The sequence below is a fragment of the Dermacentor silvarum genome, chromosome 3, assembly GCF_013339745.2.
Source record: "Dermacentor silvarum isolate Dsil-2018 chromosome 3, BIME_Dsil_1.4, whole genome shotgun sequence".
Taxonomy (NCBI): domain Eukaryota; kingdom Metazoa; phylum Arthropoda; class Arachnida; order Ixodida; family Ixodidae; genus Dermacentor; species Dermacentor silvarum.
This window is the reverse complement of record NC_051156.1, coordinates 178,997,662-179,025,070: the sequence shown is the minus strand read 5'-3', so window position 1 is coordinate 179,025,070 and position 27,409 is coordinate 178,997,662. Positions and strand designations below refer to the sequence as shown.

The 27,409-nt window shown below is 49.5% G+C and overlaps 1 protein-coding gene across 6 annotated transcripts in view; it reads right to left on the bottom strand.

Annotated features, from left to right (window-relative positions):
* Positions 1–27,409, bottom strand: part of LOC119445053 (autism susceptibility gene 2 protein homolog) — a 194,628-nt gene that overhangs the window by 12,705 nt on the left and 154,514 nt on the right. For 5 of the 6 annotated variants that reach the window (XM_049663952.1, XM_049663947.1, XM_049663949.1 and 2 more), the window contains 8 exons: positions 20,002–20,050; positions 10,431–11,910; positions 9,321–9,646; positions 8,127–8,341; positions 7,050–7,103; positions 6,113–6,217; positions 3,915–3,944; positions 133–430 (listed from right to left, as the gene is read on the bottom strand). In XM_049663952.1, the coding sequence (XP_049519909.1) occupies positions 133–430; positions 3,915–3,944; positions 6,113–6,217; positions 7,050–7,103; positions 8,127–8,341; positions 9,321–9,646; positions 10,431–11,910; positions 20,002–20,050 (2,557 nt within the window). The remainder of the gene's footprint in view (positions 1–132; positions 431–3,914; positions 3,945–6,112; positions 6,218–7,049; positions 7,104–8,126; positions 8,342–9,320; positions 9,647–10,430; positions 11,911–20,001; positions 20,051–27,409) is intronic. The other variant, XM_049663951.1, reaches the window with a different exon arrangement.

The following is a 27,409-nucleotide window of genomic DNA, read 5'->3' as shown; positions in this document are numbered from 1 at the left end:
GGCAGCATTGCTTTTTTTAATCTAGTTTCAGATTTATAATTGCCTCGTGCACTTTGGTTCAGTGTGCATAGGTGCCAAGCGTGGCAAAAGACAGCTGCTTACTGAAAAAGAAGAGGGCAAAAGCAAACTTACCTCCGGCTGCCCCCAGCAACGCCGATGGGAAGGAGCTGAGGTCGTGCGGCCTTGGCAGAGACGAGTACAGGTGATGATTTTGCGCCCGCAGAAGGTCACCCTTGGCAGACAGAGAGGCTGAGGAGGGAGCGGGGCCGGACGGCGCTGACGACCCAGGCCCAACAGCGGAGGGTCCACTTTTGTGGGAGGCAGGCTCTGAGGATGACTGCTGCTGTTGCTGCTGCTGCTGCTGTTTCTGCTGGTGGTTGTAGATCTCCCAGGCGATGCGGACGTGCATGGCACACCACCGACCGGACTTCTGTGTGATCAGATAGATGCAAGCGAGCAAAAGAATGAGACAGGAAGAGGTGTTCCGAGTTACAGCACCTTTTTGCCGTTATCGCTTCATTATTGAAGAGATGTGCAAGTTAGAGCACACCACCTTCAAGTGCATTACAGGAGAAGAAACGCACAAGCAAGAGAGATGACAAGACAGTTGTAGTTTTGTCAGCTTGGTGTACAGCTTTGGGCCTCAAGTAGAGTAGAGTAGGTTAGACAACTAAGATGTAGTGAAAGCTCGGACACACTTTAAGGGCCTGTAGTGTAGCTATGTTTGTGTCACTAAGAGCTTCTTCCACATGTCTGCAGCATTGTACTACAATGTGAATAAAACACCATTATAGCAACCAAGTGACACAAACCAACTCCAGCACAAGGATGCAGCCCACGTGTAGTTGCCAGCATACTCTTATCAAAAAACTGATTACGAAAGAGAAGGTACACACATTAGGATGGCCAACAGTTCACTCACATCCAGACTTTCTTTTACCTCTCAACAACCACGCTGATAGACTGCCATAAAAATTATCTCCATGACCAGTTTATGTGGTCATGGAGTGGCCAGTTATGCTGTCTACAGCATCATGATCTCTCGCACAGAATGCTCCTAGCAGAGTTAGCGCAACTATAGAAGTGGTCAAAAATGTTGGCAAAGTTTGCCTTGTATCGCTTTCAGCATTGTGTAATATGATGTCCACAATTCTTCGCCATTGCATTCACAGGAAAGCTGCATGCAAGTTCAATGTTATAGTGCATTGCATGATTGACAGAATTAAAAAAGAACAAGCACATCAAGCACCTGTAAAAGTAGAAGCTGTGGATTCCTCTTGCTCTTAATTAAGAGGAGTGGAGGCTCACAACTCACTTACTCTTGTGAATCTCTATTCTACTGAAATTAACTTACACCTGATATTTCAATACTTTCGACAATGTCAACCTAGCTTTCATGGAAGGAAAAAGGGATCTACTCTAATCAGTTGCAATATACAAAGACAAGTCAGGCTCTTCAAACCAAAAGCACAGAGCAGCAGACAGGTGACATGCAGTTAGCAACAAACAAGCACATTTACCAAAAGCAAGGAAGGAAAAGAAATCTTGCTTTATTCAGTGACTCAAACTTAAAAAAAAAAAAAAAAAATGGCACATAAAGGGTTCAGTATATCATTGCCTTTTCTCCCATAGTTAACACTTATAAAGGTACTACATACATACATTTGCCCAATGGATCGAACTGGCGATTCATACTGCAGTACGCATGCAACATCGCTAAGTGGTGCTGAATTGCAGAATGAACAAGGTAAATATGGACCGCTACTTCCTTCATTTATTGATTCATGGCGTATAATGTCCCGAAGTAGCACTAGGGTTACGAGAGACGCCGTACCCAAGGCTCTGGATTCATTTTGATTGCCTGGGTTTCTTTAATGTGCACCTAAATCAAAGTGCACAAGTGTTTTTGTACTTAACCCCACTGATATGCGGATGCTATGATCAAGCCATGACATCTTGCTATACAACACGGCATAGCCACTGAGCCATCCTGACTAGTAATGACTTCTGCTGGCAGCAGGAGTCAGTGCCACTGTAGAACACTGCACTCAGTTTGCAGAATGATTGGCAGGTTTGATCCATAGTGTGAATCTACCTCTAAGCTTCTTACAGATATAATAATCCCCTTCCCTCTACGTGGCCAAAATACTGACGACATGCTGTAACCTGAAATCAATCTGGTCTAAAGCTCATTACGACAAACCTGGCCACTGGTCTTTCAAAAATGCGAAGCTATGATGGTGAACTAATTTTCCCAATTCGTCAGTTCACTTGATGCAACGAAATGAAGGCAACATGGTTTCTATAACTGTTTACAACAAAGTATCGGCCAGAATAGCGTACTCCTCCAGGTGAACATTTGCAAGGGCAAGAAAGAATGGTCAAGCTTTGCCCCTACTTATAAACCATTAGCAGTCATGACAGGGAGCCCTGTAAATGCTATAGGCCTATAATCAAGCCAAGGTGGCATCATTTCAAATTTAATCTTTTTTTTTCTATATGATAAAAGTTTACTGAAAGGTTTTCAACAATTTGGTTCGTGCCAAATCATAACATACTTATGCAGAAACAAGAGGCAACTGCTACTTTAATGACCTAGATTAATGTGCTACTAGTTAACCAAAGTGGTCACAAATAGAAATTAACCTTCAAAAAAGAAATAGTTATGAATGGTACTTTATGAACTTTGTATGCAGACTACCGAAATCAGAGAGAGAATTTTTAATTACATAAAATGGCCTTCATGGCTGTGAGGTACACTCGAAAGTTGTATACTATACTAAGGGAACATTACAAAAGATTAGCTTGATGTTAACTCAGTGACAGATCTTCACTTCATTAAATTCACCTCACTATGCTGAATAATGCATTGTTATTAATGGTACAAGACTGCAATGCTTGTACTGTCCATAACAGTTATCGACTAAAATTTCTTATAGGATAAGCATACACCGTAATGAGCTTTGACCACTGCATGAAAATTTCCCATCACAATGTAAGCTTACCAAAAGTTATTTTTAAAAAAAGAATTGTACTGGAACCTCTCTAAAAGTTGCAGCTAAAAAAAAAAAAAAAGATAGTGCGATATGCAAAATGAGTGGGTCAAGATGCTAAGGGACTTGTGTGCGTTTTGTCAGATGAACCTTTGCGCACCAAGTGGGACAGCATCAACATCAGAACCCCTCTTTCATTCCTTGATGGCCAGGAAAAACTAGCCTTGACTGAAAAAATGTGGACCAAACTGGCTCACGCCCTGTCAACTCGTTGCACAGTGGGCCACATTTTCAAACCTATTGCTCACCGCAACTTGGAGACAGGACGACAAGCTCTGTGGCTCCCGATTTTACCAGTCAAGAGTAGCCTCGATACTGGTTTGCCCAGTCAATACCTAGTTTGGTGAAGTATTCCTTATTTGTGCATTTTCACAGTTGCTGACTGCAAGGCAGACATTGTGGTTGGGAAGCTGATAGATGATAAGAATAATGATGTTTGTACCAAGTCATGTAATTTGGCTAGTGGGGCCAAAAAAGTAAAAGGAAAGAGGGTTATTTAAGCTAGCATCCTATTACTGCGTTACTAGGTGTCAAATGAAATGGCCACTTTTTTTCTTTATAGCTGCTTATTGCCATAGTAATCTCTCACTAAACAATGAGAAGGCACACCTTTCTGCACAGTTTCACTAATACCGTTATCAGTAGTACATGGCAGGATAAGTTAAGAGTGCAGAATGATGCCAAATATAATAACATGCTATAGTATAACAGCAAGGATGGTACATGCTCCTACAAATTTCATCAGCGGATTAACAGTGGGTGGTATGGTATCTGTAGGAACTTCACCGAACAAGTGACTGACTAGGGGCAATGACAGCAACTGGTAAAGTGGATGAGAGAGGGATGAAGATTTAGAATTACCATGTTCTTGTTCTTCACAAGGGGGTTCATCTGAAACAGCAGAGCACACCGAATTCATGCGTGTCCCCATAAAAGCAGGAACACAAAAGCAGAGGGCACACACACACTGTTCTGTGCTGACAAAAGTGAAACCTTTTAACACCTCCCGTGCTTTGTTTTCCTTTGACAAATCGGCCAAAAGGCCTTTCTGACTTTGTAACCAAGTTGCATTAAGAGCACCCTAAAGCAGCTGAAGTATGAGGCTGATTTACTTAAGCATTACAGCTACAGCTTCTTGGATGTACATAGCCTACACCGGGAAGAATGATTAACAGATAGGTTACCTAACTCACAATGCGCTTGCCAACTAATGCCCTGATGACGCACTGTGCACTCTCTTCCATCGCTTGCTTTCTCTCTTCTTTGCACCTTTGAAACCATGCTCCCCCTATATTATTTCTCTGCTAGCTGTAAACATTAAACGTGTGCGCGCTATACGCAAAGGGCAGCAAGAAAAAACAACTTGTAAGCAAGAATAAACATTGCGCATTGGCTGGTCAAACTGTGCCAACACTAGTAAAATCCAGTGGTAAACGTGTGAAATGAGTATCATCTATGCCCGTCAGCATGTCGTCTATTGCTGGAAAAAGGCCCGATAGGCCCACTACTACATTGAGAGCTTGCAGTATTGCCGGCAATGCAAAAGGGAATGGGCGCCAATGAAGAGTGGTTGTTGCCAGAATAAGCAATTAGCTTCAACGCCGGCTATATGTTGCTCCTCAAAGCTCAAATCAGCAGGACATAAGATGCGACTGCCTTGTCCGGTGATTCAGCAATCCACACTCACAGTGCTCTGCTTCCGATGAGAAAGCTTTTCATCGCAGTGCCTAGCTATGATGTTATTATGTTCATCGCTGTAGATGCAATACTAAGGCAATACTGATATCCGCTGCTATAGAGTGGCACATGCCTAAAGTTTTCCTGACATGTTTCATACTGGATGTAGTGTCATGCTCACGGACCTCAACATGTAGCAGAGGCATGCCACTAAACGTTTATCCTGAATTAGGTTCTGTGGACATGTCATACTACCTGCTGCGATAGCCCAGCGGCTATGGCGTCGTGCTGCTGAGCTATAAGTAGCGGGTTCGATCTTGGCCGCGGTGGCCGCATTGCGGTTGAAGCGAAATGCAAAAATGCTCATGTACAGAGCATGTTAAAGAACCTCACGTGGTCAAAATTAATCTGAAGTCTAGATTAATCTAATCTAGATTAGTCTCAAATCAGATTGCGGTTTTGGCACGTAACACTCCAGAATTTTTTCTTTTTTTTTTCTTGCACTGCTGCCATCATCATGCCACGCAGACATAGCACACTTCACATGGAACACTACAAAGCATGGGTAAGTGCAAATTGCAAAGACAAGCTAAGCTTGTCCAAAACACGGGAGGGTTTCATCAGCATTCTATGACTGTCTAGATAAACAGTTTGTTGTTCAAGAAAGTGTGCGTGTAGACTTAAATTTGTTCACAACATAAGGACACCTACATGCAAGGCGTAAAGCAAAACGGAAACAATGCTCACTACCTCTACGGCTACAGAGTTTACAAGGACACAAGCAAACACACATCCTACTATGAAAGCAGCGAAAGCAGCAACAGCAGCAGCAATGCATGCACCATTCTGAGAGCAATATTGTGACCTCCAAAAGAAGCCGAAGCCAAACCAGTCTCAACAGTACATGTTTAACTTTGAATGGCTCGACAAAGACAGCAGTGAAAACACTGCACAGCACAGCATACTTTGTTCCGTTTCAACAGAAACAGTTCCCTGACCACTACAGGCACGAGTTCTAAGCAGATGGACTTCATATGTTGTAAAAGCCATAAAATCTATTCAAAAAGCTTTGTGCTAAAGTGCCCTATACAATGAAATGCTTAAATATTATTAACTTTGGGCAAACGTTGTTGTACATTAGGCTTGTACATGTGTGCATGAATGTGTGAGTGCAAAAAGAAAAGTACAGATTTTATCGGCTCTCTTCATAAAGCCGGAGCACTATAATAATGCCCAATACATAGCAACATGTAACTGGGAACAAGTGACAGCAGTTTCATTTTAAAATCTCAATTACGGAGACTAAAAGCATGAGCAACTGCAATGATAATGCAAATGTCAACGGAACTTTTTGTGTAGGATGATGAGCCAAGCATTCTTACTTTTGGCTGAAATGCAGCAAGATGGGCAGGTGATACGAATGGGGTTCCCGTGGCCATACTTGGGTTGAGAAGTGGAGAAAGACCAGTGTAACCGGACAACCCCAACTGAAATTGTTAAAAGAAAAAGAAAAAAAAAAAAAGCAAGCAAGGATGTTAACACTGCACTTCACCAGCTGAATTTTATACTCTCAATGTACTGTTATCAAATTCATCTTAGAATTTCATTGTTATTCTTCACTGTAGTTCATACAAGGGCACATTGCACACCATCTTCCATGCACATTCAACAAATTTTGTGACATGTTCTGTACAACATGCCTCAAGACTTGCTGAATGTGCGAGGAATGTGGCGTACAACATAACATTGTCACGCAGTGCTATTTGCATTGAACAAACAGGGCAGTGTACAGATAACAGGCTGTGCGGACACTGATATAACTGTGGTCTGCTGCCAGTGCCAGGCCATCTCACGGCGCAAGTGTGAACCAATTTTTGACAGCACGGAGATCGTGCACATGTTGACAACCAAGGAAAACAGGGAAAGTCATCAAAGCTTATGCCAATAAGGGTTGGGCCTCATGGCACATGTATCAGTACACCTTCCAAAGCTGCAAGAAAAAGAAAAAATTAGCTTGATCGGCGACAGTCGATGGCATCAGTAGGCTCAAGAACGTGTTGCTGTGCACACAATGCAGCCATGTATACATTCAAGTATACATTCAATTGTTTCTAAAAAGAAATAAATGCGTGGCTTTACGTAATTTTTCGTGCATAAACTTAAGTCAGGTAACGTAAAGGCTGTCAAGGTAACACAGAAATATACACACACACTAATGTTGCTATAAGTTTTAATGCCCAGCTGACAATGTGATGTAGCAGTCTGTACACAAAGTAAGGTAAGGTTAAAATCATTTGTGTGTGAAGTAAGCAAACTTACTGCGGCACTTCTTGAATAAAATGGGGAGTCGAGCTTTGGATGGAACTTGTCATACTGAAAACAAGAAAAAGGTAAGAATGTTAGAAACATGCTCTCAGCAACAAAACTTCATCTAGCTCTAAGCAAGGTAGGGAACTAATATCAAATGATCACATAGTATTTATCCCTGAAGCTGTATTTGTGCTATGAGAGAAATGACACTGGAAGGCTTTCCTTCACTATCCACTACATGATTTCCATTTCAATTATACAATGGGCACTGGAATCTCAGCACAATGCGAGTTATCAATTCTGCTTCAATTGAGATGCAATCGCTGTCATTACAGGGTTTATCGCAACACCGGAGCCTTCTTTGGAGAAAAAAACACGAGCTTGTAAAGGAAGTTATTTAGCGTACATTTCATACATTTAGCAATACATTTCTTTACTGTTTGGCTGAGCACACACATTTTGTGGTATACATAGATGCACTTATTAAGAATAATTTACTTTCAGACAATGAACACCAGAAGCAGCAAAGTTAGAGCAATATAGACTGACAAGGGATCTAAACACACTGTGTTTAGATCGCAGTGGCTGTTCCAGTGACATCACTGTTGCCGATTTGGTCTGTTTTAGGAACTCGTATGACCAAAGCTGCTCGAAGCAACTACCCCTCTGCCGTCTGGCATGTGGCCTCTTGGGCTGCCATGAAGAGGGTGGCGGTCACAATTTCATTTTTGTCTGTATTTTTTCCAATATTGTGGTACCCCACCTTCTAACACCAAAATTTTTGTAAAACTTGACACAAAATTAGTAAAACAGCAGAACGAGGTTAACTTAATAAAGTTAAAAAAAATTCAAGATGGTTAACAGGTATGCAGCTACCATGCCATAAAACAAGCTCGCCCAACAACACGTATTTACTAGAGGGCATGGTGCAATTTCTTAGAAGGGTAATGAAGGCTAAGCATTAGTTAGGTACAACCTGAAACAAGGTTTCAAGAGGAAACAAACTGCACTAAAAACTCAACAAATTAACGAATGCGTGCCTACGACTGGTAAAGGCACAAATATGCCATCTCTACTATCACTGACCAGGTGAGGTGATGGCTGCGGCACTAGGGACCCTGCGAGGGCAGGGGGCAGGAATGGGCTGTGTGCTGGGTGCAAAGGGTGATGCTGCTGCTGGGCAGGCTGCGTAGGGTGATGGTGAAGTTCGGTGCGCATGTAGGGTGGCGGCGGAATCGCTATTGACCGGTCTTGAGACGCCAAGAACCGCGTGTCCAGCTCTCGTCGCAACAGGTCTTGGTCTGGGTAAGGCAAGGAACCAGACGGAAACAGTCAGAACATTGCCAGAATGCTAGAACAGGCCTTGTTATGCTGGCCTACCAAGTTGATATGGTTACGGCGCAGACACCGTTGTTGGGAAATGACAACTCACTCAAGTCAAAACATATCAAACAAACGGCAGATCCCCACAAGAAACAAGTCGACACTTGTTGCATAAAAGGTCACACAATTATGGGTGAAACCACATGAGTTAGGCCAGAAGAGTGGTTTTCAAAGGTGCTCTAGCAAGGCTTTGGGTCTGCAGTCACCATTTTACCCTACTCCTTTCCTTCAGATCCTCCAGTAGAGAGCGACATTACAAAGGCACCACTATCAAAATTGTTTATAACTATGCTTCTGACCTTGCAGAATTTTTGTCAAGGGGGATCTAGTGGAGATTTCCAGCAGTTTACAAATCCATTTAAGAAAAAATAATGCAATTAGAGTAATTTTATAATCTTTCTTTTTTACAGAAGAGCTCTCTGTGCGAACCTACTGAAAGCTGGCAGCGGCCGCCCACCACAGCGTGACCTCTTATCACCTCTGCAGCTAATGAAGAATGTAACTTGAAATGTACTGCAACCTCAGAGCTAGTACATTAGTGTGAGGTCATGGACTTCAAAGCGTTTTCTCGCATTTGGGCCACTCAAAGCTTGCTAGGTCTTTAGTTCCTTTACATTGCAATGAATTCTTTACCAAGAATCAGTCAACTAAGTCTATAACATCACAAGAAGCTGGTGGGAGGACCTCAGAGTGGCATTACCCTCCTTTGTTATTGGCCTCGTAACTTATTTAGTTACTGTTATTTAGTTTAGCCTTTACTTATTGCGAATCTTATGCCATATCAAGTGTCCTCTCAGGATGAGAATGGCTGCTTTGCTGCTGAAGAAGTGCAACTTACTATCATAGCATAACCAAATATTCCTCTTTAGGGCCCCTTTAACAGGCAGTCTGGCTTACTTGGCAGCAGAGGTGCGTCTGGCACAAAGGCAGTGGGTCCAGCAGGCAAGCCCAAAGCAGTGGAGGCAAGTGGGGGTGCCCCTGGAGGCGCGATGGGGGGAGCGAACATTCCTGGGTGAGGAGGAAACCCCAGGCCTGCTGCTGCCGCTGCCGCCGCCGCCGCTGAGGAGGCTGCGGCAGCGGAGGAGGAAGAGGGGGAGGGCCCGCTGCTGCTCACTGGCAGTGGGGGCGTAGGCCGGTGTGCCGCCACGGGTGGCGTCCCCATTCGTGCCGATGGAGGGCCGTTGCTGCTCACCGACACTCCCGGGTAGGAGCCGGGCCCGGACCTGCGATTGGGGCAAAGAACCAAAGACTATGCTGTATGCTCTTAAGCTTCACTCCTGCCTTAGTGCAACAGAGCAAGGATGAACTGCTCAATCAAACTCCATGGAGAACTACATCCTCAACATCTGGAGTGCAATGCAAAGATGTTGCCGCTAACATTGAGCACTGTGGAAAATCGAGTCCTAGTAAGTGTTATTAACTGAAACATCAATGCACTTCACAACAAATTTTGAAGGTGCAGTGTTTAAAAGCTGGTGCGAAGCACAGGATTTCGGCCAAATGAATATTGCTTCACTGCTGCTCAGCTGCTCAGTGTCAATTCCACAACTGGAACATGTGCTCCATGGTGATTCAGTACAAATAGTTAAATTTGTTAATTGCCAACATCATTCTGCAAATTATCTTGCAGGAAGTGTCCGCCTCTTCAAGTAATCTTGCTGATGTGGCAGAATTGCAATATCTACCGCAGATCTTTGACATCTGTATGCAACATTAAAGATAGCAGATCCAAAGCCAAGTACCATATGAGACTTAGACAAATGTAATGTAAGAACTTACCTCCTAATGAATCTCGATTTTACGTTACCAGGATGCTCATAGCTGGCATCACTGCCTTTGCAGTATGAATGCTGTCAGTGGACACTTCACAAGTGCCACCAGGACGTGCAAACTTGTGACTTTGACTGTGGCTTTATATGGTAGATAGTATGCTCGTGGTACAAGTGTTTCTGTTAAACCAATTAACTTGAAATGGAGAGAGCTGTTGGGAAACCGAAGAACGCTCACCCAGCCCAGGGCTTGGAGAAGACCAGGCTGGTGAGGCTGTTGGAAGAGGCACCAGAGTAGATGCCCGGCGGGAGGTTCGACCTGTCCTGCGCCGAGCCCAGGGGCGGTGCCAGGGAGGAGGGCGTGTTGTTGCGCGATCCCCCTCGACCACTTCCGGTGCTGCTACTGCTGCTGCCGCCACCGCCGCCGCCGCTCTCCTTGCCCTGCAGCGACTGACTCAACTGGCTGAGGCTAGACAGGCTGCTGTTGGAATGCGAGCTTCCCAGGCTGGACGTCGGGGTCGGGGCGCGCGTAGGCGTGACTGCGAGGCCCGGGCGGGCGGCCGTGGCCGGCGGCGGCGTGGGCAGCGCGGCCAGGAACGAACTCTGCGGCGAACCGCGGCTGCTGTGAGGCGAGCCGCGGCTGTGCGGTGGTGGCTGCACCAGCGAGAAGGGGAACAGGGGCCCCGGCGCGGGTGCAGCGGCCGCGGGCGTCACGGGCTTGGACACGCTACCGCTGCTGCCCTCGCGGCTGCCGGCCGTGCCCGGGTTGTGGACCAGGTGGCTCGCCAGTAGCGGCGACGGCGACGAGCCGTGGCCGGCGAACGCGCTGCCGTTGCGCAGGGGAGGCGGCGCCGCACCGCCGCCCACCGAGGCCGCCGCCGCGGTGGCGGCGTGCGCTGCGGCGCCAACGGGTGGCGTCGTGGCGGGCGTCGTCGGCGTCCGGCTGTTGCTGAAGAGGTGGTGCTCGCGCGGCCCCACTAGCGAGGCACCGCCACCGATGCTCGAAGATGAAGACGAATGGTTTCCATTGAGCGCTTCGGGCGGCAGGTAGGGCGGCTGCGACAGCAGTTCGGACACGAGGCTCGGTGCCGGCGGTGGCGACGGCTCGGCCGACGGCAATCGGCAAGGCGCGGGGCTGCCCGGTGCCAATCGGGGTCGCTGCTGGATGCCGCTGCTAACGGCGCTTACGCTCACACTGCTGCTACTGGAGGTGGTGGTGGTGGTGGTTGCAGTGGTCGTGCTGCTCGAGCTGAGCCCCAAGGCTGGCGCGCAAGACGTGGCACTATTACTGGTCGTGGTCGGCGTGCTGACCACGGGCGACGGAGCGCTCGTCACGGCGGGCGTCACGGGCGCCGCGGCGACAGTGGCGGGCTGCTGCAGGTGCTGTTGGGGAAGCTGCTGTTGGGGAAGCTGCTGCTGCTGCGTTTCGGCCGGCTGCTGCTGCCACGAAGGCCCATTGTGCAGCAACGCGGCTGCTGCGGGCGACGGCGGTGCTCGCCGTGCCAGAGGGGGACTAGAGCGGGCGCTGGGCGGCACGCACGGCGGTGCGGCTGCAGCGTTGGTCGTGGTGGCGGTCGTCGGCGTGCAGCTGGCAGTGGTCACGGCAGTGGTTGGTGCCGCCGCCGCAGCCGCTGCGCCGGCGGGTGTAGTGGTCGTCGTCGCCGCACTGGACGCCGGGCTGGCCGCCGCCTGGCCGAGGCTCGGCGCCTGCGGGGGCCCTGCACACACAGATAGAGGCACGGCGTCGTTAGGAGGAACGAAAAATGGCGCACAACGACGCAGCTGGGCACCTTCTGCACTTGCACGTCCACGCGAGGTCGGGCAAAGTGTTCTGAGGACCCAAAGCGTTACCACTAAGTATAATGCCAGGTTGCCACTAAATCTAATGACACTTATTTCACCGTACCCTTCACCTCGAGTCGATAAAGACCAAAAGTTAAACTTCGAAATTTGATAGGGCAGAGGTATTAAATCTAAGAGAACTTATCCATGTCGTTCCACTTTAGTAAAACCGGTATTCGCGGAGCTGCTGCAGCGCTATCCTATGAAGTAATACAAAACGATTCGACACAAGTGGATGTGACCAATTACAGACGCATGTCCCAGTCGTTCCTCGCACTCTATCAATACCGTGACCACACAAGAAGTGTCTCCAACCGACCCTCCTGTAGCAGCCCAAGCGAACGATCCTGACACCAAGTGAACGGCCATGACGTTGCTGAGAAGGGAGGCCATGGCGTGTGCGACCGTCCTAATTGCGGAGACCACTTAAGGCCCATTCACGCCGACGGTCGCATCCGGAGACACGGCCGCGGTTCCTCGCGCTTAACGGCAACCCAGACGTGCGCAAACAATGCGGTTACCGCATTAGGAGGCACCGCTGCCCAGAGCGCCGACGTCAGGAGAAGCGTCGTTATGTCCCTCTTAGGGTCAAGACGTTGCCTGAACGTAGCAAAGAAACAGCGTGTACATGGTCCGACACCGCAGTGGGGTCATCGCGTGGTGGACGGCGATTACACGCGTCGGGTTGCGCGTAATAACAAAGAAACTTCCCTCGGCGAGAAACCTTCGCGAGCCGGAACAAGGAACTGCCTGCCGGGCAGCGCTCATCGCTGGATCTAAAGGGGCGGGCAAGGTGGCGGGGTCCACTATACAGCCCCGTAACACGGTGAGGTGCGGCACGAACGACCGCGTCCGGCCTCGCATCTTCGCCGGTAATTTGCGGCGGCACAACTGCATACACGGCAGTGGTGACGTCCAGTCCTTGGGCTTCGCCCGCCGGTCGACGCGTAAAATGAGACCGCGGCGCCCACTCCATCACGCGCAACCTTTCGCTCTGGGCACCGTCATCGCTGCGCGAGCAGGAGGCGCAAGATTACATGTTTGCGCCTGCCCCTTTTCTTCACCGAAAGTGATTAGGGAGGCTTCGCTCGAGGCCTGACCCTGTGCTTCCCTTTACCCCGCAACGTACCAAGAACAGTTTGTCGGGGGCTCTATCTATACACGCAACTTCCTCGTCGGCAGGCTGTATAACACAAATCTATCGACGTGGTCGGCAGATTAAGGTAGCGTATACACGCCGAAGCGCGCCGTTGTGGTAATTTGTGCACCACGTCGTGAGCAAAGATAACCTTGGACCGCCGCACAGCGCTCGGAGGACCGAATAAAAAGACGCTTAAGGAAAACGCGATCGACGATAAGGTTGGGTTACAACGTTCCCGCCGGTGAGCTCCAGAGGCGCGGATAGTGGAGCATTATAGCGTGCTTAGATTTTCTATACTCCACGCGTTCACGTCGCGCACGTTAATCGACTGCGTTGCTTATTTTTCAGACTAAAGACCCGAGATTTCGCTATGGTTAGGCACGGCCTGAGGAGTGGTCCATTACTAGGTCGCCATTCGCTAAATACCAGGGCACTGCTACAGGGGGCGACGAAAGCCGACTATAGAAGGCTCGTTTCGTGCACTGACGCAACAATTGCAGACACGCGCGCACCTAAAGCTTGTTTCGAATTAGACCGCGGCCGGAAGTCCTACGTGATCACAATACACAATCCAAACGGCAGCGACTGCCGGTGGAACGTAGGTTGCTTTCTTCTCTCATATAGCGACAACAGCTGGTCGTAAACTAAACCATCGCGTGCAGTAACGCGCTCCGGTTATAACCGCCTCTCTGCCCAAACTCCGGTCTGAAAGAGAGAAGCGTATAGTGCGGCCACAGAGGCAAACACGGTTAATTCACCGACGCTTTCTCGTTCTCCTTTTCTGGCTGCTGTCAGGAGGTGAGGGCAAAGTAAACACTAACGAAAAAAGAAAGGCCCACCCTGCAGGCGGCAGCAAAAGAAAACACGAGTGTTCGCACGTCTCGGCAACTATCCTCAGTATAATAACGCGGGGCAGACCAGAATGGGGCAACCTCAGCAACACGCCCGCTCGACGGCGGCGGCAGGAGCAGCTTCGGCGTGCGGTTATCATCACACACACGAACACACACCAGCTTGCCGCCCGCCTGTGGCGAGTACGGGGGGAGGAAGACTTAATCGCCGGGCCGACGCCGCGAAAACAGCCGCCCTCCGGCACGCACGTACAGCCGTCGGACGCACGCCTCCCCCCCACCCCGCATGCAATGTCCACTTTCCTTTCGCGTCGGCCGCTAATAACCGTTTTCAGAGGCGCTTCGAAATCGCTCGCGCCACCGCCAAAGCAGCAGCAGCCCCCAGAGGTCGGCTCGGTGAGGGGAGGGAGCACGCGAAACCCAACGAACCGTTCATCCATCAAGCGTGACTTGCAAACGCTGCCCTGCCCCCGGCCGCACTCCTCGCCGCTTTAGCACCCCGCGGACACGCTGTCCTCCCCCCTACCAGCCCAACCGGCAACGCTGCTCGGCGGGGCCATTAAAAGCGCCGGCGAGCGGGCGCGGTGCGTGACCGCATGGTCCGCGGCGCACCACTCTCCTCAGCTGCCCCCGCACGCACCCACGCACACGACCGCGCCGTTGATGCGGCGTGCCTATAATAGCTAGCGCTTCTTTTCCGCGTACAACCACCCCCACAAACCCCTTAATCGCGCTCTCTCGCGAAGGTGTGCGCCGGGACGGTGTGGTCGTGCAAGCGCACGCCCGGCGCGCACGAGCATCATCACGCCAGTCGGAGCAGCAGCGCCTGCTGCCAAGCCGATCCGCATACGTCTTCGACGTTGCCGCGTGCCCTCGTATATGCCAAAGTGCGACAGGATTTACATAAGCTTAGTCGTACAGGATGGCTAGACCGAAGGCAGCCCCCCAAACTGCCGATTCTGAGTGCGTGTGCGCGTGCTTTAGTGTCTGTGCAAGGGACCAATGCAATTACGGGACCCGTCCGAACATGCTCCATATTCCTGAAGGCGGCCAGCCAGAACCAAAGATGGCACAGATGGAACAACGTGGATATGGCGCCGCGCATTTCTAGCGAGCTCTCTCAAATAACGTGCTCGTCCTAGTTTTAGTCTATTGCCAATACGATATGTCCTCCAAGAGAAATACATGCCCCGACACTAAATACCGACGCATGAAAAACGGTCACACCCGCTTAGACAAGTTCACGTACCCTTATGTTCTCACATCTGTTTGCGCTCGCATTACCGCCATTTCCTTTTCTTTCATCCGAACTACTGTATAGAACTTGGCATTGAAGTTTCAAGATTCTACCGAAATGAGACAGCTGGGTCTACCACCAAACTGGGACAGCGCGTAAGCACAGCGACTGCCACATCACGTTACGTGCGCGCGAACAAATCCAAATCTGTCGCCCCATTGCTCGGATCGCGACAGGCGAGCGTCCGGCTATGCTGTAACCATGCATGGGACGACGTAAACTATCAACGAAGGTAACAATGAAAAACGGGCATCAGCATTTTCGCTCTCAGCCCACTTAAATCCAGTGCCGGACTAACGCGCTCCCGGGACCAGGTGGTCTCCTATTACGTATGTTCTCATTTAGCAAAGCCCAATCCACGCAATTTAACGCAGGCAAAGACAACTCCGGTTCAACGAAACTGAAATGCCCCCCCAACCGAGCGTTCCTCTCTTCTCAGCCTCTAGACGCCACATCTCTTCCTCTTTTACCAAACGGAACTTATTTAATACTCCGTATACTGGAGATATAGAACAAGATAAAGGCGTAAGTAAACACGTAAGAAGACGCGTTGCCAATCCCTTACATTTACAACAGCACACTATAGGGAGAGCACTGGCTCGGGCTATGTAGAGGCTTTTTCTGGCCGAAACCCCGATACGCGATAGCAGAACCCTGTTTTGAGCACCCCTGCCACATTTCTCACAGCAGAATTCAGCAGCACATACAGTTTACCAACGATGCCTTGAATTTGAGAGAGTTGGTTCATCTGGGCAGCATTCATATATTAACAGCACTATAAGAACGAGCGCAAGAACAACACATACGGCAGGACGGGCGCTGACATCATGCAGCAGTCCTGTCGTATGTGTGTTCTTTTCGTCCTCGTGCTTACAGCGCTGTTTTATGTTGGCACATCTACCACCCATAAAAAATGATATCCGACACTAGATCGGTGAGGATTTATATGATAGCGCACCCAGAAGCGGCACTAGAAAAACGCGACGGAGTAATGAAACTTCCTTCCGTATATATTTGCATAGAGTCCGCATGCCACACGCAAGCCAGCTGGAGGAAACGACGCAAACCATGCGACCGCGCCAAGGCACTCGCGGACCTTGGACCGGCAATTCCTGAACATTTTTATTCGCACCTGCGGTTCCGAGAAGAGCGGCGACGGCGGCGATAAGCGTCCCACGTTAACGTCGCGCGCATGACGTTGCGCAAACGCAGCTGAGGCGACACAATGCGCCGCGACGATTGCTAAAGCTGGCTGGCGCACGTATGCGCGCAAATTGCACGGCGTGGAGCTCGGTCGGCGAAACGGGCGAAGCTTCGCTGCATGGATCACGTCTCGTGCATAAAGCACGGCCAACAGCCGATGTCCGCACGGCGCTTCAAGCGACCACTTTCGGAAAGAGCAATGACACCGCGGCATGCCCAGCACTGTGGACGACGTGCGGTTGCCATCGAGCGATTATATACCGTACAACGCCTCGGCGACGTTGCGTGGCGCGTGTAACCCGCCGCGCGAAACACGACGCGTGTCGACGCCCTTCTTTCTGAAGTATCGCGCAGAGCAGCAAAAAAAAAAAAAAAAAAAACTGTCGAGATGAACCTCGCGCGAACCCCAGTGACATTAAGCGGACCGTGCGGTCAGCGGCAGCCGTGCTAACGTTTAACGATGCGGTTGATTCGCAAGCTATCTCGTTAGTTATAACTGCCGGTGCCGTCGGCGAACTTACGGGCCTGCGTAATAGGCAGCACGCGAGCATGCTACCGGCAACTTGTTCTCAGCACCGACATTAAGGACGTACCGATTAGACAGGGTGAAGCACTCTTGTCGCCTATTCGGTTAAATGAAAATCACATTATGGAGTTTTATCTCTAAAAAAACTCGGCGGTGTCGGACAGTCGATGACATCACAGTACACAACTACACTGGCCGGCACGGTGCTGCGCGTTCACAAACGGCGAGAAAACATTGAACCCATGACCTACGGACGCATATAAGTGGCCCTACTATACACACCACTTACAAACGACAGACAGCTTCGCGAGACAACCGCTTTTAACTAACACGAGCAGAGGCTCACAGTTATACCGTCGAGCCGTCGACCAAGCAAAGCAAGAAATAAACGATGGTGCAGCAGGCGACACACATCACAAAGAATCGCCTCGACGGCGGCGGCGGCGGCTCGACAGAACTGCGGCGCCATTTCGATCACCGCCGTAACGCGCCCGCGGTCCTTTTTATGCCGTGTTTTGCCCGGCTGAGAGAACCGCGCGGTAACGACCCATTTACGAGCCAAGTGCCGCGCGGCAGCCCCCTAATTCCCTGCACACACACACACTAACTAGCGCAGTCCGCGAAGCGCTGTCCAAGCAGCAGCCCACCCGAAAAGAAAGCCTCCCCACCCGCTCACTACCATCGTTACAACCACACATCTTCCTAATGCGGCAAAGACACGCAAAGACGCGTTCCCCTCTCACTCTGATACTCCCTCCCTTCCTTCGGTCTCCATTTTCGCTGATGACTCCCTAATACCGTGCAACGTCCTACAACATCGCAAAGGGCTCAACCAGCCAACGACAAATCAAAGCAGTTCGGAATGCTTCGAGCCTATAGGTTAGGCCGCCTCGGCGTCGCTGTCGTGGCCTTTTCTCCTAGACGACCTGCACCATTTTCCCACCTCACTCAAAGCGGTTGTGTTCAGGGCGCCGCTTCCCTTGGAATTTAGTACATGTCTAACCAACGCCTCCTTTCTAGAGGAGGCGCTTGTCTAACCCAACAAAATAAGAGTGATAAAAAAAAAAGAGAAAACACTAAGGGGCCGCAATAACTGGTCCATTTTATAGCGCGCAGGACCTGGGGGACATCTTCACTATACGCGAACCGCCGCTGCACGAAATTGGACGGCGAATAAAATGAGAATAGAGGTAAACGCGAGGCAGGGGGACTCTCTCTCCCTTTCCTCTCTTTTTTACGAGCTCGTAAAAGCGGGCAACATCATCCAAGCGATGGACACACGCACGAAAGCGGGTAGTGCACTGCTCTCGGAAAATTTAGTGGTAGAGATACAAAAAAAAAAAAAACCTAATAAAACGAGAAAAGCGATCAGAGGGGACAATGTGTAAGTAGAGAGAGAGAGAGAGAGAGAGACGGCGTCCCCGTCGCTCAGGCGGCTAAAGAAAGCTCCGACAACTCTCGGGCTGTGCACGGACGTTTTCCCTAGACGCTCCTACTTAACAGCTGCCGCAAAACCCCGGGATATATATATATATATATATATATATATATATATATATATATATATATATATATATATACGCGTGCGTGCGTGTATATATGCTGAGTGCCCGTGTCAGTGTGCGCAGGCCATCATAGGATCCCCGGCGATCGAGCCTCCAGTAATGGCCGTACTTCCCAAACTGCCATCCGATAGTCGTCGCTACACCGACCCTGCTATCGGCGAGAGGGGATAAATAGGCGCACTCCCCCCCCCCCCCCCCCCCCGACCCCCTTCTTAAGGCCTCCCGCGGTATTTGCACTACCAAAGTTAGAAGCCGTACGGCAAACTCAGCGCGTAATGAACGCCGTTCCGTGTATACGCCGATACCACCGTGCGCCGATCATTTGATATGGCCGAAACGCGCGCCATCTTTTCCTCGCACCTCCCTTCTTTTAGCTCACGTGGGTGGGCTGGAAACTGCAGTTCGGCCACTTGCGCGACAGGGGCGACCCGAGCAGTATATAGCCTAACGACATGCCCATACACTGAGACACTAAAAAAATACACACTGTGCGCCGCTTAAAAAAAGCAAAAAAAAAAAAAAAAGAAAGAAAGAACGAACGAACGGATGTTCCCCGTGATAGAAGCCACGACGCCGGTTACTGCGAAAGTTACACAATAGCCGCGTGATAACCTTAGGCGCGTGGCACGACGATATAAGGGTTCACTGCGCAATAACGCAGGAGCAGTTTTGCGAGCTTTTGAGACGAATTTCGAAATGTAGTCGGCGGTACAGGCGATTCCTTGTAGCTATGAGATGTGCGACGTTTTAGCTATACCTAAAAAAAAAAAAAAATGTTTGACCATCTCAAAATGTTAGCTGGCGATACTATAGAATGGAGAGAGAACAAAGCGTTAATAAAACAAGTGTGTAGGCTAATGAAAAGCTAATCCGCGAAAAAGATGACAAAGATGCGCGGATCGACATGGATGTGGCACAATCCGCAGTCGATGTGTGAGCACGAGAAGTACTCTACACTATATGTATACAGTTAAAAGGAGCACACGAACATAAAAGAAAGTTCGACAGTTAAGACGGCAAATAATAAATAAGCACGAAAACTATCTTCTCAAACGTCACTTCAAATAAACCTCGCGAAGCGTCGGGAAGCGTGCAAAAAAAGGTGGCCCACAACAAGCAGCAACCTTTTTGTCTTACGAGGGTGCACTGGATTAACAGTTCGGGCCGTATGCTGCACTGTACCTAAGATATGTGCAGAGAAAGAGATGATAGAGGAAGAGGTAGCAAGGACAGGAAAGGCAGGGTAGGACAACCATAAGACCTTCCGGTTTGCTTATACACTGCGGTAAGGATAAAGGGGGAATAGAAAGACGGCGAGCACTGCCTGTTCGCCGTAGGACGCGCCGAGTTCCACAGCGACCGAGGTCGCGAAAAGAACACTCACTCGGATGGTGAGCTGGTCCAGAGAAGAGATCAGATCCTGCGTCGGACGCCTGTAAAGAAAGAAAACACCGCGGTTATAGACACGGGTCAGCACACGACTAAAATACAGAATTACGACGACATACTGCCTCGATCTGTCCCGCTATACCGATATTGCCCTATACAATTCGTTCACAATAGGGGCACCACTGTATACAACCGGGCCGTGTGAGACTTCAAAACGACTTCATGGGCAGGGCCACATAAAGAACTGGCGCTTTCCGTTGTGCGGCCTGCGAGCTCTAACAAAGCGCGCATTTTGACAGTACTGAGTCAGGCGCAGTCTCGTTTCGCGCAAAGCACATTACACCGGTTGCTGCATGCAGCCACGCCGTCGACGTCTCCTAATAATCGTGTGCGCTATATCTGAGTCATTCGCATTTATACCGGCATTTCTGTAATATTATTCCGCTTAAGCGCCGACCCGGCAACTATAACGTTAAACTAATCGCATGGCGATTTCGTATCAAACTTATTTCGCTGCAGCCGTATACACAGCTGCGTTTCGCGAGGGCCAATTCTTGCTCTAAGCACCGACATTGTTTGCGGCGAGGCACGCTGTGACGTGCTTCAAGCTAGGGACCCATAAATGTCGCCCCAGCGTCGGCGAGACGACATCAAACTATTATTCATTGGCGCGCAAACCGGGAAAGCACGTATACCTTCACCGTCGGCATTATTATACATATCCACCATAACATCCGCTGACTATACAGTATGAACGTCAGTGGGAATAGGCTCGCGATTTATGCGACATTAATAAATCATTACTGCCGCCGGGAAACGCACGCAGCAACGCAGTAAACTCGACGTGGGGCACTGACTTCGAAAAGTGCAGAGAATATATGCCGCAGTGAAGCGGCTTTGCTTTTGAATTGTGCATGAGGACGCGGCGGCACGCGGTGATCGAGCAAGGCAAATAACACCGTGGACCATCGAACTAACAGAAAAAAAAAAAAAGATTATTGTTCTCGTAAAGGGTCGTCGCTGTCGCGTGCGGACAGTTACGCGGCTACACGAAGAAGAAGGTATAAGCAGCCCATAGCGACGCAGCCGTCAAACTTGCCGTCAAATCAGCTGTTAAACGCTGCATTTCGAAAACTCGGAAAGTGATTTCATGTATTCTTGTGGCACTGTTCGTTTGATGCGTCGCCAAACACTTGCGGACACGCACCACACCATGCTCTCTTTAAGCCCGTCGAAATGGCCGGTCTAATGCGTGGCTATAATCAGGGCCGCAATTGTCGTAATCAAGTTACGCTTTAACTCGCACACAAGCCGCAACATTCAAGGCAAAGACAGTCCGGTTCGTGGTTTACAAAAAAAGCTAACTTTTCCTATTTCCAGTAGTCGACCACCGCCAAAAAAACACAAGAAATAGATTTGTAGCACTAAACAAACATTCTACTCGATCTGCATAATTATTGGGGTGATGTTTTACACAAGGTTATAGCGTTATATAGCAGGCATCAGACGGACACACACAACACACACACGAACACTTCGGAGGAGCACACCACTCTCGATGGTACAGACTGCGTTAGTTTCAGCCGGAGTTGGCTTCGTTTTACAAAAAAGGCCACGATTTCTTTCGCCATCCTCTATAACCATTATAATATTTGCTCGCGTATATTCATTCCTCCACCCTCCTTTACAGTAATTAAATCCCATTCCCCACACCCTATATGCAGAGCATATCACGTCAGCGGTAATACGCACCCGCCATCAGAAATGACCGCCTTCCAACAAAGAGCATTTATCACGCTCCTTTCTAAGCGTTATTTTCAAGCGTTATGGACAAGGCGCCGGCATACGCCGCGCTCTGCGCAACGGCGACAACAATCTGACACCCAGCGCCATCACAAGCCCACTTTAAGTTACAAGGTGCGGGACGAAGGCGGTATTTCCAATCACCCCTGTCCTTCGGAAAGCCCGCTGCATATATGGCTGCAAACATACTACTGGCGAAACGCGATGAGGACCGTTGAAACAATTAGTCACTTCCCGCGCAACGCACAAAATTTCGTTACGCAGCCGCCATTAACATCCGCAAGCGTCGAGCCGCAGAGCGAGCAATGCATCACCGAATCGCGCGCAAACTCGGACAAGATTTATCAGCACGTCAAACACATTTTTCTCCATTCCCGTTGAGCGTTATACCGAAGGCCCAACCCCTCCCCGAATAAGTAAATTCGCAAAAAGCGAACTACAAACCAGCGCGACGGAAAAGGGCCAACGCCCACAGCACGTATACTTACAGACACGCAGCAGCATGAAAATCAGTCGCGCAACTATAGGTAGGTAGTATGATGGGGGGCCGGGTCTGCCAAACAAAATGGCTCGACCCAAATAACGCGCGCGCAAATTAGCGTGCAATTGGAGCGCTCTCGTCGACAAACGGGAGCGATATAAGGCAATTAATGAGATTTCTGCCGACCGATTATGCGCGGGGCGACACGGAAAGTCCACTCACTTGCGGCGCAGAGTCGTCGAAACACGTTCGATGGCAAACAACAACAACAATGAAGTAAAAAAAGACGAACGAATGATGCCAGATTCCACAGATCTCGAGAGCGCGGTTAGCCGGACTTGACTTATTACGAGGAAGAGAGAAAATTGCGACGCGACTGCCACATCATCATCGCCGACGCGATGTGGACCGACAAATAAATGCCGCTGAAATCGGCGAGTACACTTATCCGACCAATGTCGCCAGCCGCGCGCGCCAACCCGTAATTCAATGCAGCAACGTTGCTGTCAGCGTAACCCGTTAAAAAAACTCCGGGAACAGCTGCAGCGTCGCTATCTCGCTCGCGCAGCTGGTTCGGGATAAAAGGGGCGCGGACAAGTAATAATGATAAGCAGCGAATACAGAGCGCCGATTGGCTGACTCCACTTGGCCCTGCCGTGTTCTACAGAGGAAAAAACGGGAGGCTCTATATACACAGCGGAAGCGGAGTAAAGAATATTAAAAAGCAAAACGATTGAGCAACATTCTGCGGGCGAAAAAAAAAATATAAATAACGAAGGACGGGATCAAATGAGGCAACTCGTGGCACACAGATGGAATTTATTATCAAGTATGAACAAAAAGAACATCGCTCCAGGTATAGAGGCAAGCACATTTTCGTGACTACACGAACGTTTATTATATTGTATATAGAGAAAAATAGATAAGAGTATTGTGCACCACATGCGACTTCAAGCTGCTTCAGCACGCTATTTCGTCATACCGAGAGGCTGCCTAATGAAATGAAGTGCTTGCTTGTTTGGTGGACTCGCTTCATTTCAATGGAAAAATGAAGGCGTTTCGTCTAGTTTCAACCCTCTCCAACGAAATACGCAGCTCCTGACAACGTATATAGATGCTCTTTTCAAATGTATAAGACACCCTTGAAGCTCCGAGTTCCGCTGTCGCGCCAGAGTCATCACCGAAGCGACACCATGAAAAAAAAAAAAATTAAAAGTAATGAATGAAAGAACAGCCGCGGCGGCGTTACGTAGCACATATATGTTCTATTTAAAACACCAGAGTCAACCTAAAGGTCGCGGTGGGGGAGACAACGTATAATGTAAAGGGGAGCTTAGCTTATTTTTATTTTATTTTTACGCGGTATACTATCGAGTCAAAAATAAATAAAGTGCGATCACGCAGCGGCGCGCAGGAAAAGGTCACAAATTACTCGCTGTCAGGCGAGTCAGTGATACCGACTCAGAACCGCGCGTAAAGCAGTTCGTTCGCACGCATGCGCGCGATACAGCAGCTCGTATAACCGCCGCACGAACCACAACCGCGCAATAAAACCGTCCGCGTTCGAGAAAACGGCGTATAACAAACAGAACGCGACTGGTTGACCGCGCCGTTTCGACTTGTCTTCCTCTTCTCTATATACCCGAACAGAGTGTGCATGTCGCAGAAATTTACGACGAAACGTTCTGCAGCGGCAGCAACCCCAGCAGCAATCGGCCATCATCGTTTAAAAGCCGCACCCCGCCGCAGGTATAGTACAGGGAAAGGACGGATCTCCTTCCACTGCATGCGAGGCCGGCACCAAAACGGGGCAGCAGCGCTCCCATATCCTACATAAGTACGCCGCTGCATGCATGCTGTACTGCAGCGACACACGGCGCCGTCACTGTGCACATACACGGCCGTGTGGCGTGTCAAGGCTTGTATACATGAGCGTGCAGCAATGTACATACATATCTGTCTTCGAATCGTGCATGAAACAGCGAGGCCCGCGAGCTGTATGTGTGCGTGTGAGAGAGAGAGAGGGAAGGCATGGGGGGAGGGGCCACCGAAAGTGCGCGCATCGATCAGCAACGCACGTGGACCGTCTAGAAGCGCGTCGAGTGGATGTGATATATACGCGAGGAGATCGATCGGCGTCATTGTGGCGGAAGCCGGGAAGAACAGACCCGCTGTTTTTTTTTTTTTTTTTTTTTTGCACATGTGCTTTGCGTACATAAGATACAACACTAATGTATGCGCAAAAAAAAAAAAAAATGAAACGAGAGCTTCGTACAAACATGCGAACCGTATGCCCACAAATGTACGCGGGTGCGCTTCGAGGAATAATAGCGGGCAATATCGGCAGTAGGGGGGGGGGGGGGGGGCAATCAATTATGGAAATGTGAATGCTTCACCTACGTCCGTTTATTTATTATTATTTTTCCTTTTTAGCGCAGGCTGTATGTAGTACGCATATCCACATCACGTAGAGAAAAAAAGAAAAAGAGAAGGTCGATGATCTATCGCAGCGGAGATTTCTAGCAGCTCACCGCGCAGCGTTTTGACGGGGAAACAACCGACGAGAGAATTAACGAATCGCCAGCGGCGCCGATGATAATTTTCCAACGCGTGCCCACGATGGGGAGGAATCGGTGGAGGGAAAAAAAAACCCAGTAAAACAAAGATAAAAGGTACAAGCGCGCGTGTTTAAGAACCGCGAGGAAGGCAAAGTAGACGTGAAAGAGAGGGGGAGGAGTGGAAGAGGAGGAAAAAAAAAGTAACCGAGCGGGGAACGAGGCCAGACAGGCGCCCGCAAGATCATTTACATACCGACGACAACCGAGATCAAATCGCTCGTTACACGCGCAATTTCGCTTCCCCCTTCCCCTTCATCTCGCTGTCCTCTACGTCTTCTTCTGGCTAGCTACTTTCTTTGGCGCACTTAACTGCAGCCACGCACGCAACGATTATTTTAATGGCATAAGAGGTCTCCTGATATGCGCTCCTTCTTTTTTCCTTTCTTTTTTTTTTCATCTCCATTTTCGACGTGCCCAGAAGCAAGCAAGTACGCGGGTCATTACTTGCAAAAACAGCGAGAGTGCACACGCAGAAAATGAAATGAGAAAAAAAGAAAAACACAAAGGAAAGAAAGGGAGCGGGAGAGCAAAGCACAGACAACGAAAGAAATAAGAAAAAAAAAAAAAAAAGAAGAAGACGGGCGGGGGAGACGCACGCAAACGTCGTCGAGACGAATCACCGATGACACGCAAGAAAGACATTGCAAGCGCAACGCAACAACCCACGGCGAAGGCCACTTCGGCGCGCATTATAACCGCACAACAATGGATCGGATAACGACTCACGCGGGCCGCTTTGCCGCAGCGCGCCCGAAACGAAGACGCGCCGCAGTGTATAGTTACCGCTACACAGAGCCTCCCCGCTCAATGCGCGCGCGTGGCACTGCGATTCGACGAAATGTTCGACCCATTATCTGGCCGCGTGGCGTCGTGTATAAACGATCGTTCCAGGCCTTCCATTGTGTAAGCGTGTACGACGCTTCGCTTTGCATCGTTCGTATAGACACATCGGCGGGCCACCTCCCTCGCCGGGTCCTCGCGACCAAGCGCGTGTTAGCTGCGTACAAGCCCAACGGCGTTTTACCTCGGTACATACGCCTCCCGTCGATTGCGCAAGCAGGCAAACGCGCTTCGGTTAGTGGAAAATAATGGAGTATAACGGTTTGTAAGAGGGATTGTGTTTTCCTGACGTGCGCGCGCACGCGTGGGGGAATTGAGTTCGCAAGAGCATATAAACGTGACGCGCATGAGGACGTCTACAATGCTCGTACAACAGAGCGGGCGCATTTTTTTTTTATTTTTCGTTTTTAAACGGTACCAGCCTCACTTGCAATGGCTGCATTGTGTTCGCTTCGTGGGTCGGCTTGAACAAAGACATGCATTTATGCGAAGGAAAAAGCGCATACGATCATTTGATTTCGAAATCAATGCAGGCGAAGTCGGGAGCTACGTGCCTCGATCGTCAGCATTTTTCGACCCAGCTTGAGGCAGGTTCTGTAGCCTACGCGGCACGGGTATTTAAATGTGTGCCAGTGGCGAGGCGCCGTCGAGAAGTTGGCCGGACACCCATTTAAAAACGCTCATGCGTTTCAAAGATTAACTATAGAACCAGATAGGACACAATGTAAGGCGAAGACAGCGAAGCTGATCGCGGCGCGAGCGATCCGATTAGGAAGGAAGTGAGAATGAATTACAAATGAGGCAACGGCGCTGGCAAACACCGATTGCCTTGCACCGAGAGTGAAAAAGGCCTTTTGGTGAGACCTTCGCACATGCAGCCACCGAATGGGCAGTGTACAGAATGATTCCAATTTCATACCATCAATAACACGCCTAAATGCCTCCAAAATGCGCCTGCCATCAATTCGATAGTTCGTGAAAAAAAAAAAAAAAAAACGCGTGTTATACGCAGCCAGGTAAGACTCGCGCGAGCAAGAATGCCTCCCGACCACGGAGCTCCCGACACTCAAACAAGTTCCGCCAACGAGAGCTTATAAAAATGCAGCGACCTCGGAAGTCACCTCAGTGCTTTCCGAGCGATCACGTAAGATTGATTAAGTGATGAATTTTACTGGGTCTGTGTTGGTGCGCGAACGCCTATACCGACAAGGACGTGTGGACAGCCCGTCGTGTACGTTTTGTGGCTCCCGCGAGACACTTGAACATCTCGTTTTAGAGTGTCCCGCATTCGTTGCGCAGCGCGCATTGCTGATTAAGGAATATGGACTTATTTGGACTGCAATTTGCGACCCATGACGATTGCCTATTTCCAAGGGGCATCCCCTTGGAAATAGGTAATCGTCAAGGGTCCCGACGGTCAGGCTTCCCGACGTGACCGCAGGCCCATCGAGCCCTGCTAACTTTTATGAAGGACACTGACTTGGCCTCCCGTTTATAGACATTATTTGTATTTTGTTTTGTTCTGTCTATGTCTCCGTCATTTCTTCATTTCCTCTTTTCTTTCCTCATGTTTTCATTTCCTCTATTCCCTCCTCCTGAAAGAGTAAGTAGGCAGGCGTTGTGCCCCTCTCAGTGGCAGTTGTCAGCTTGCTCCCTCCCTA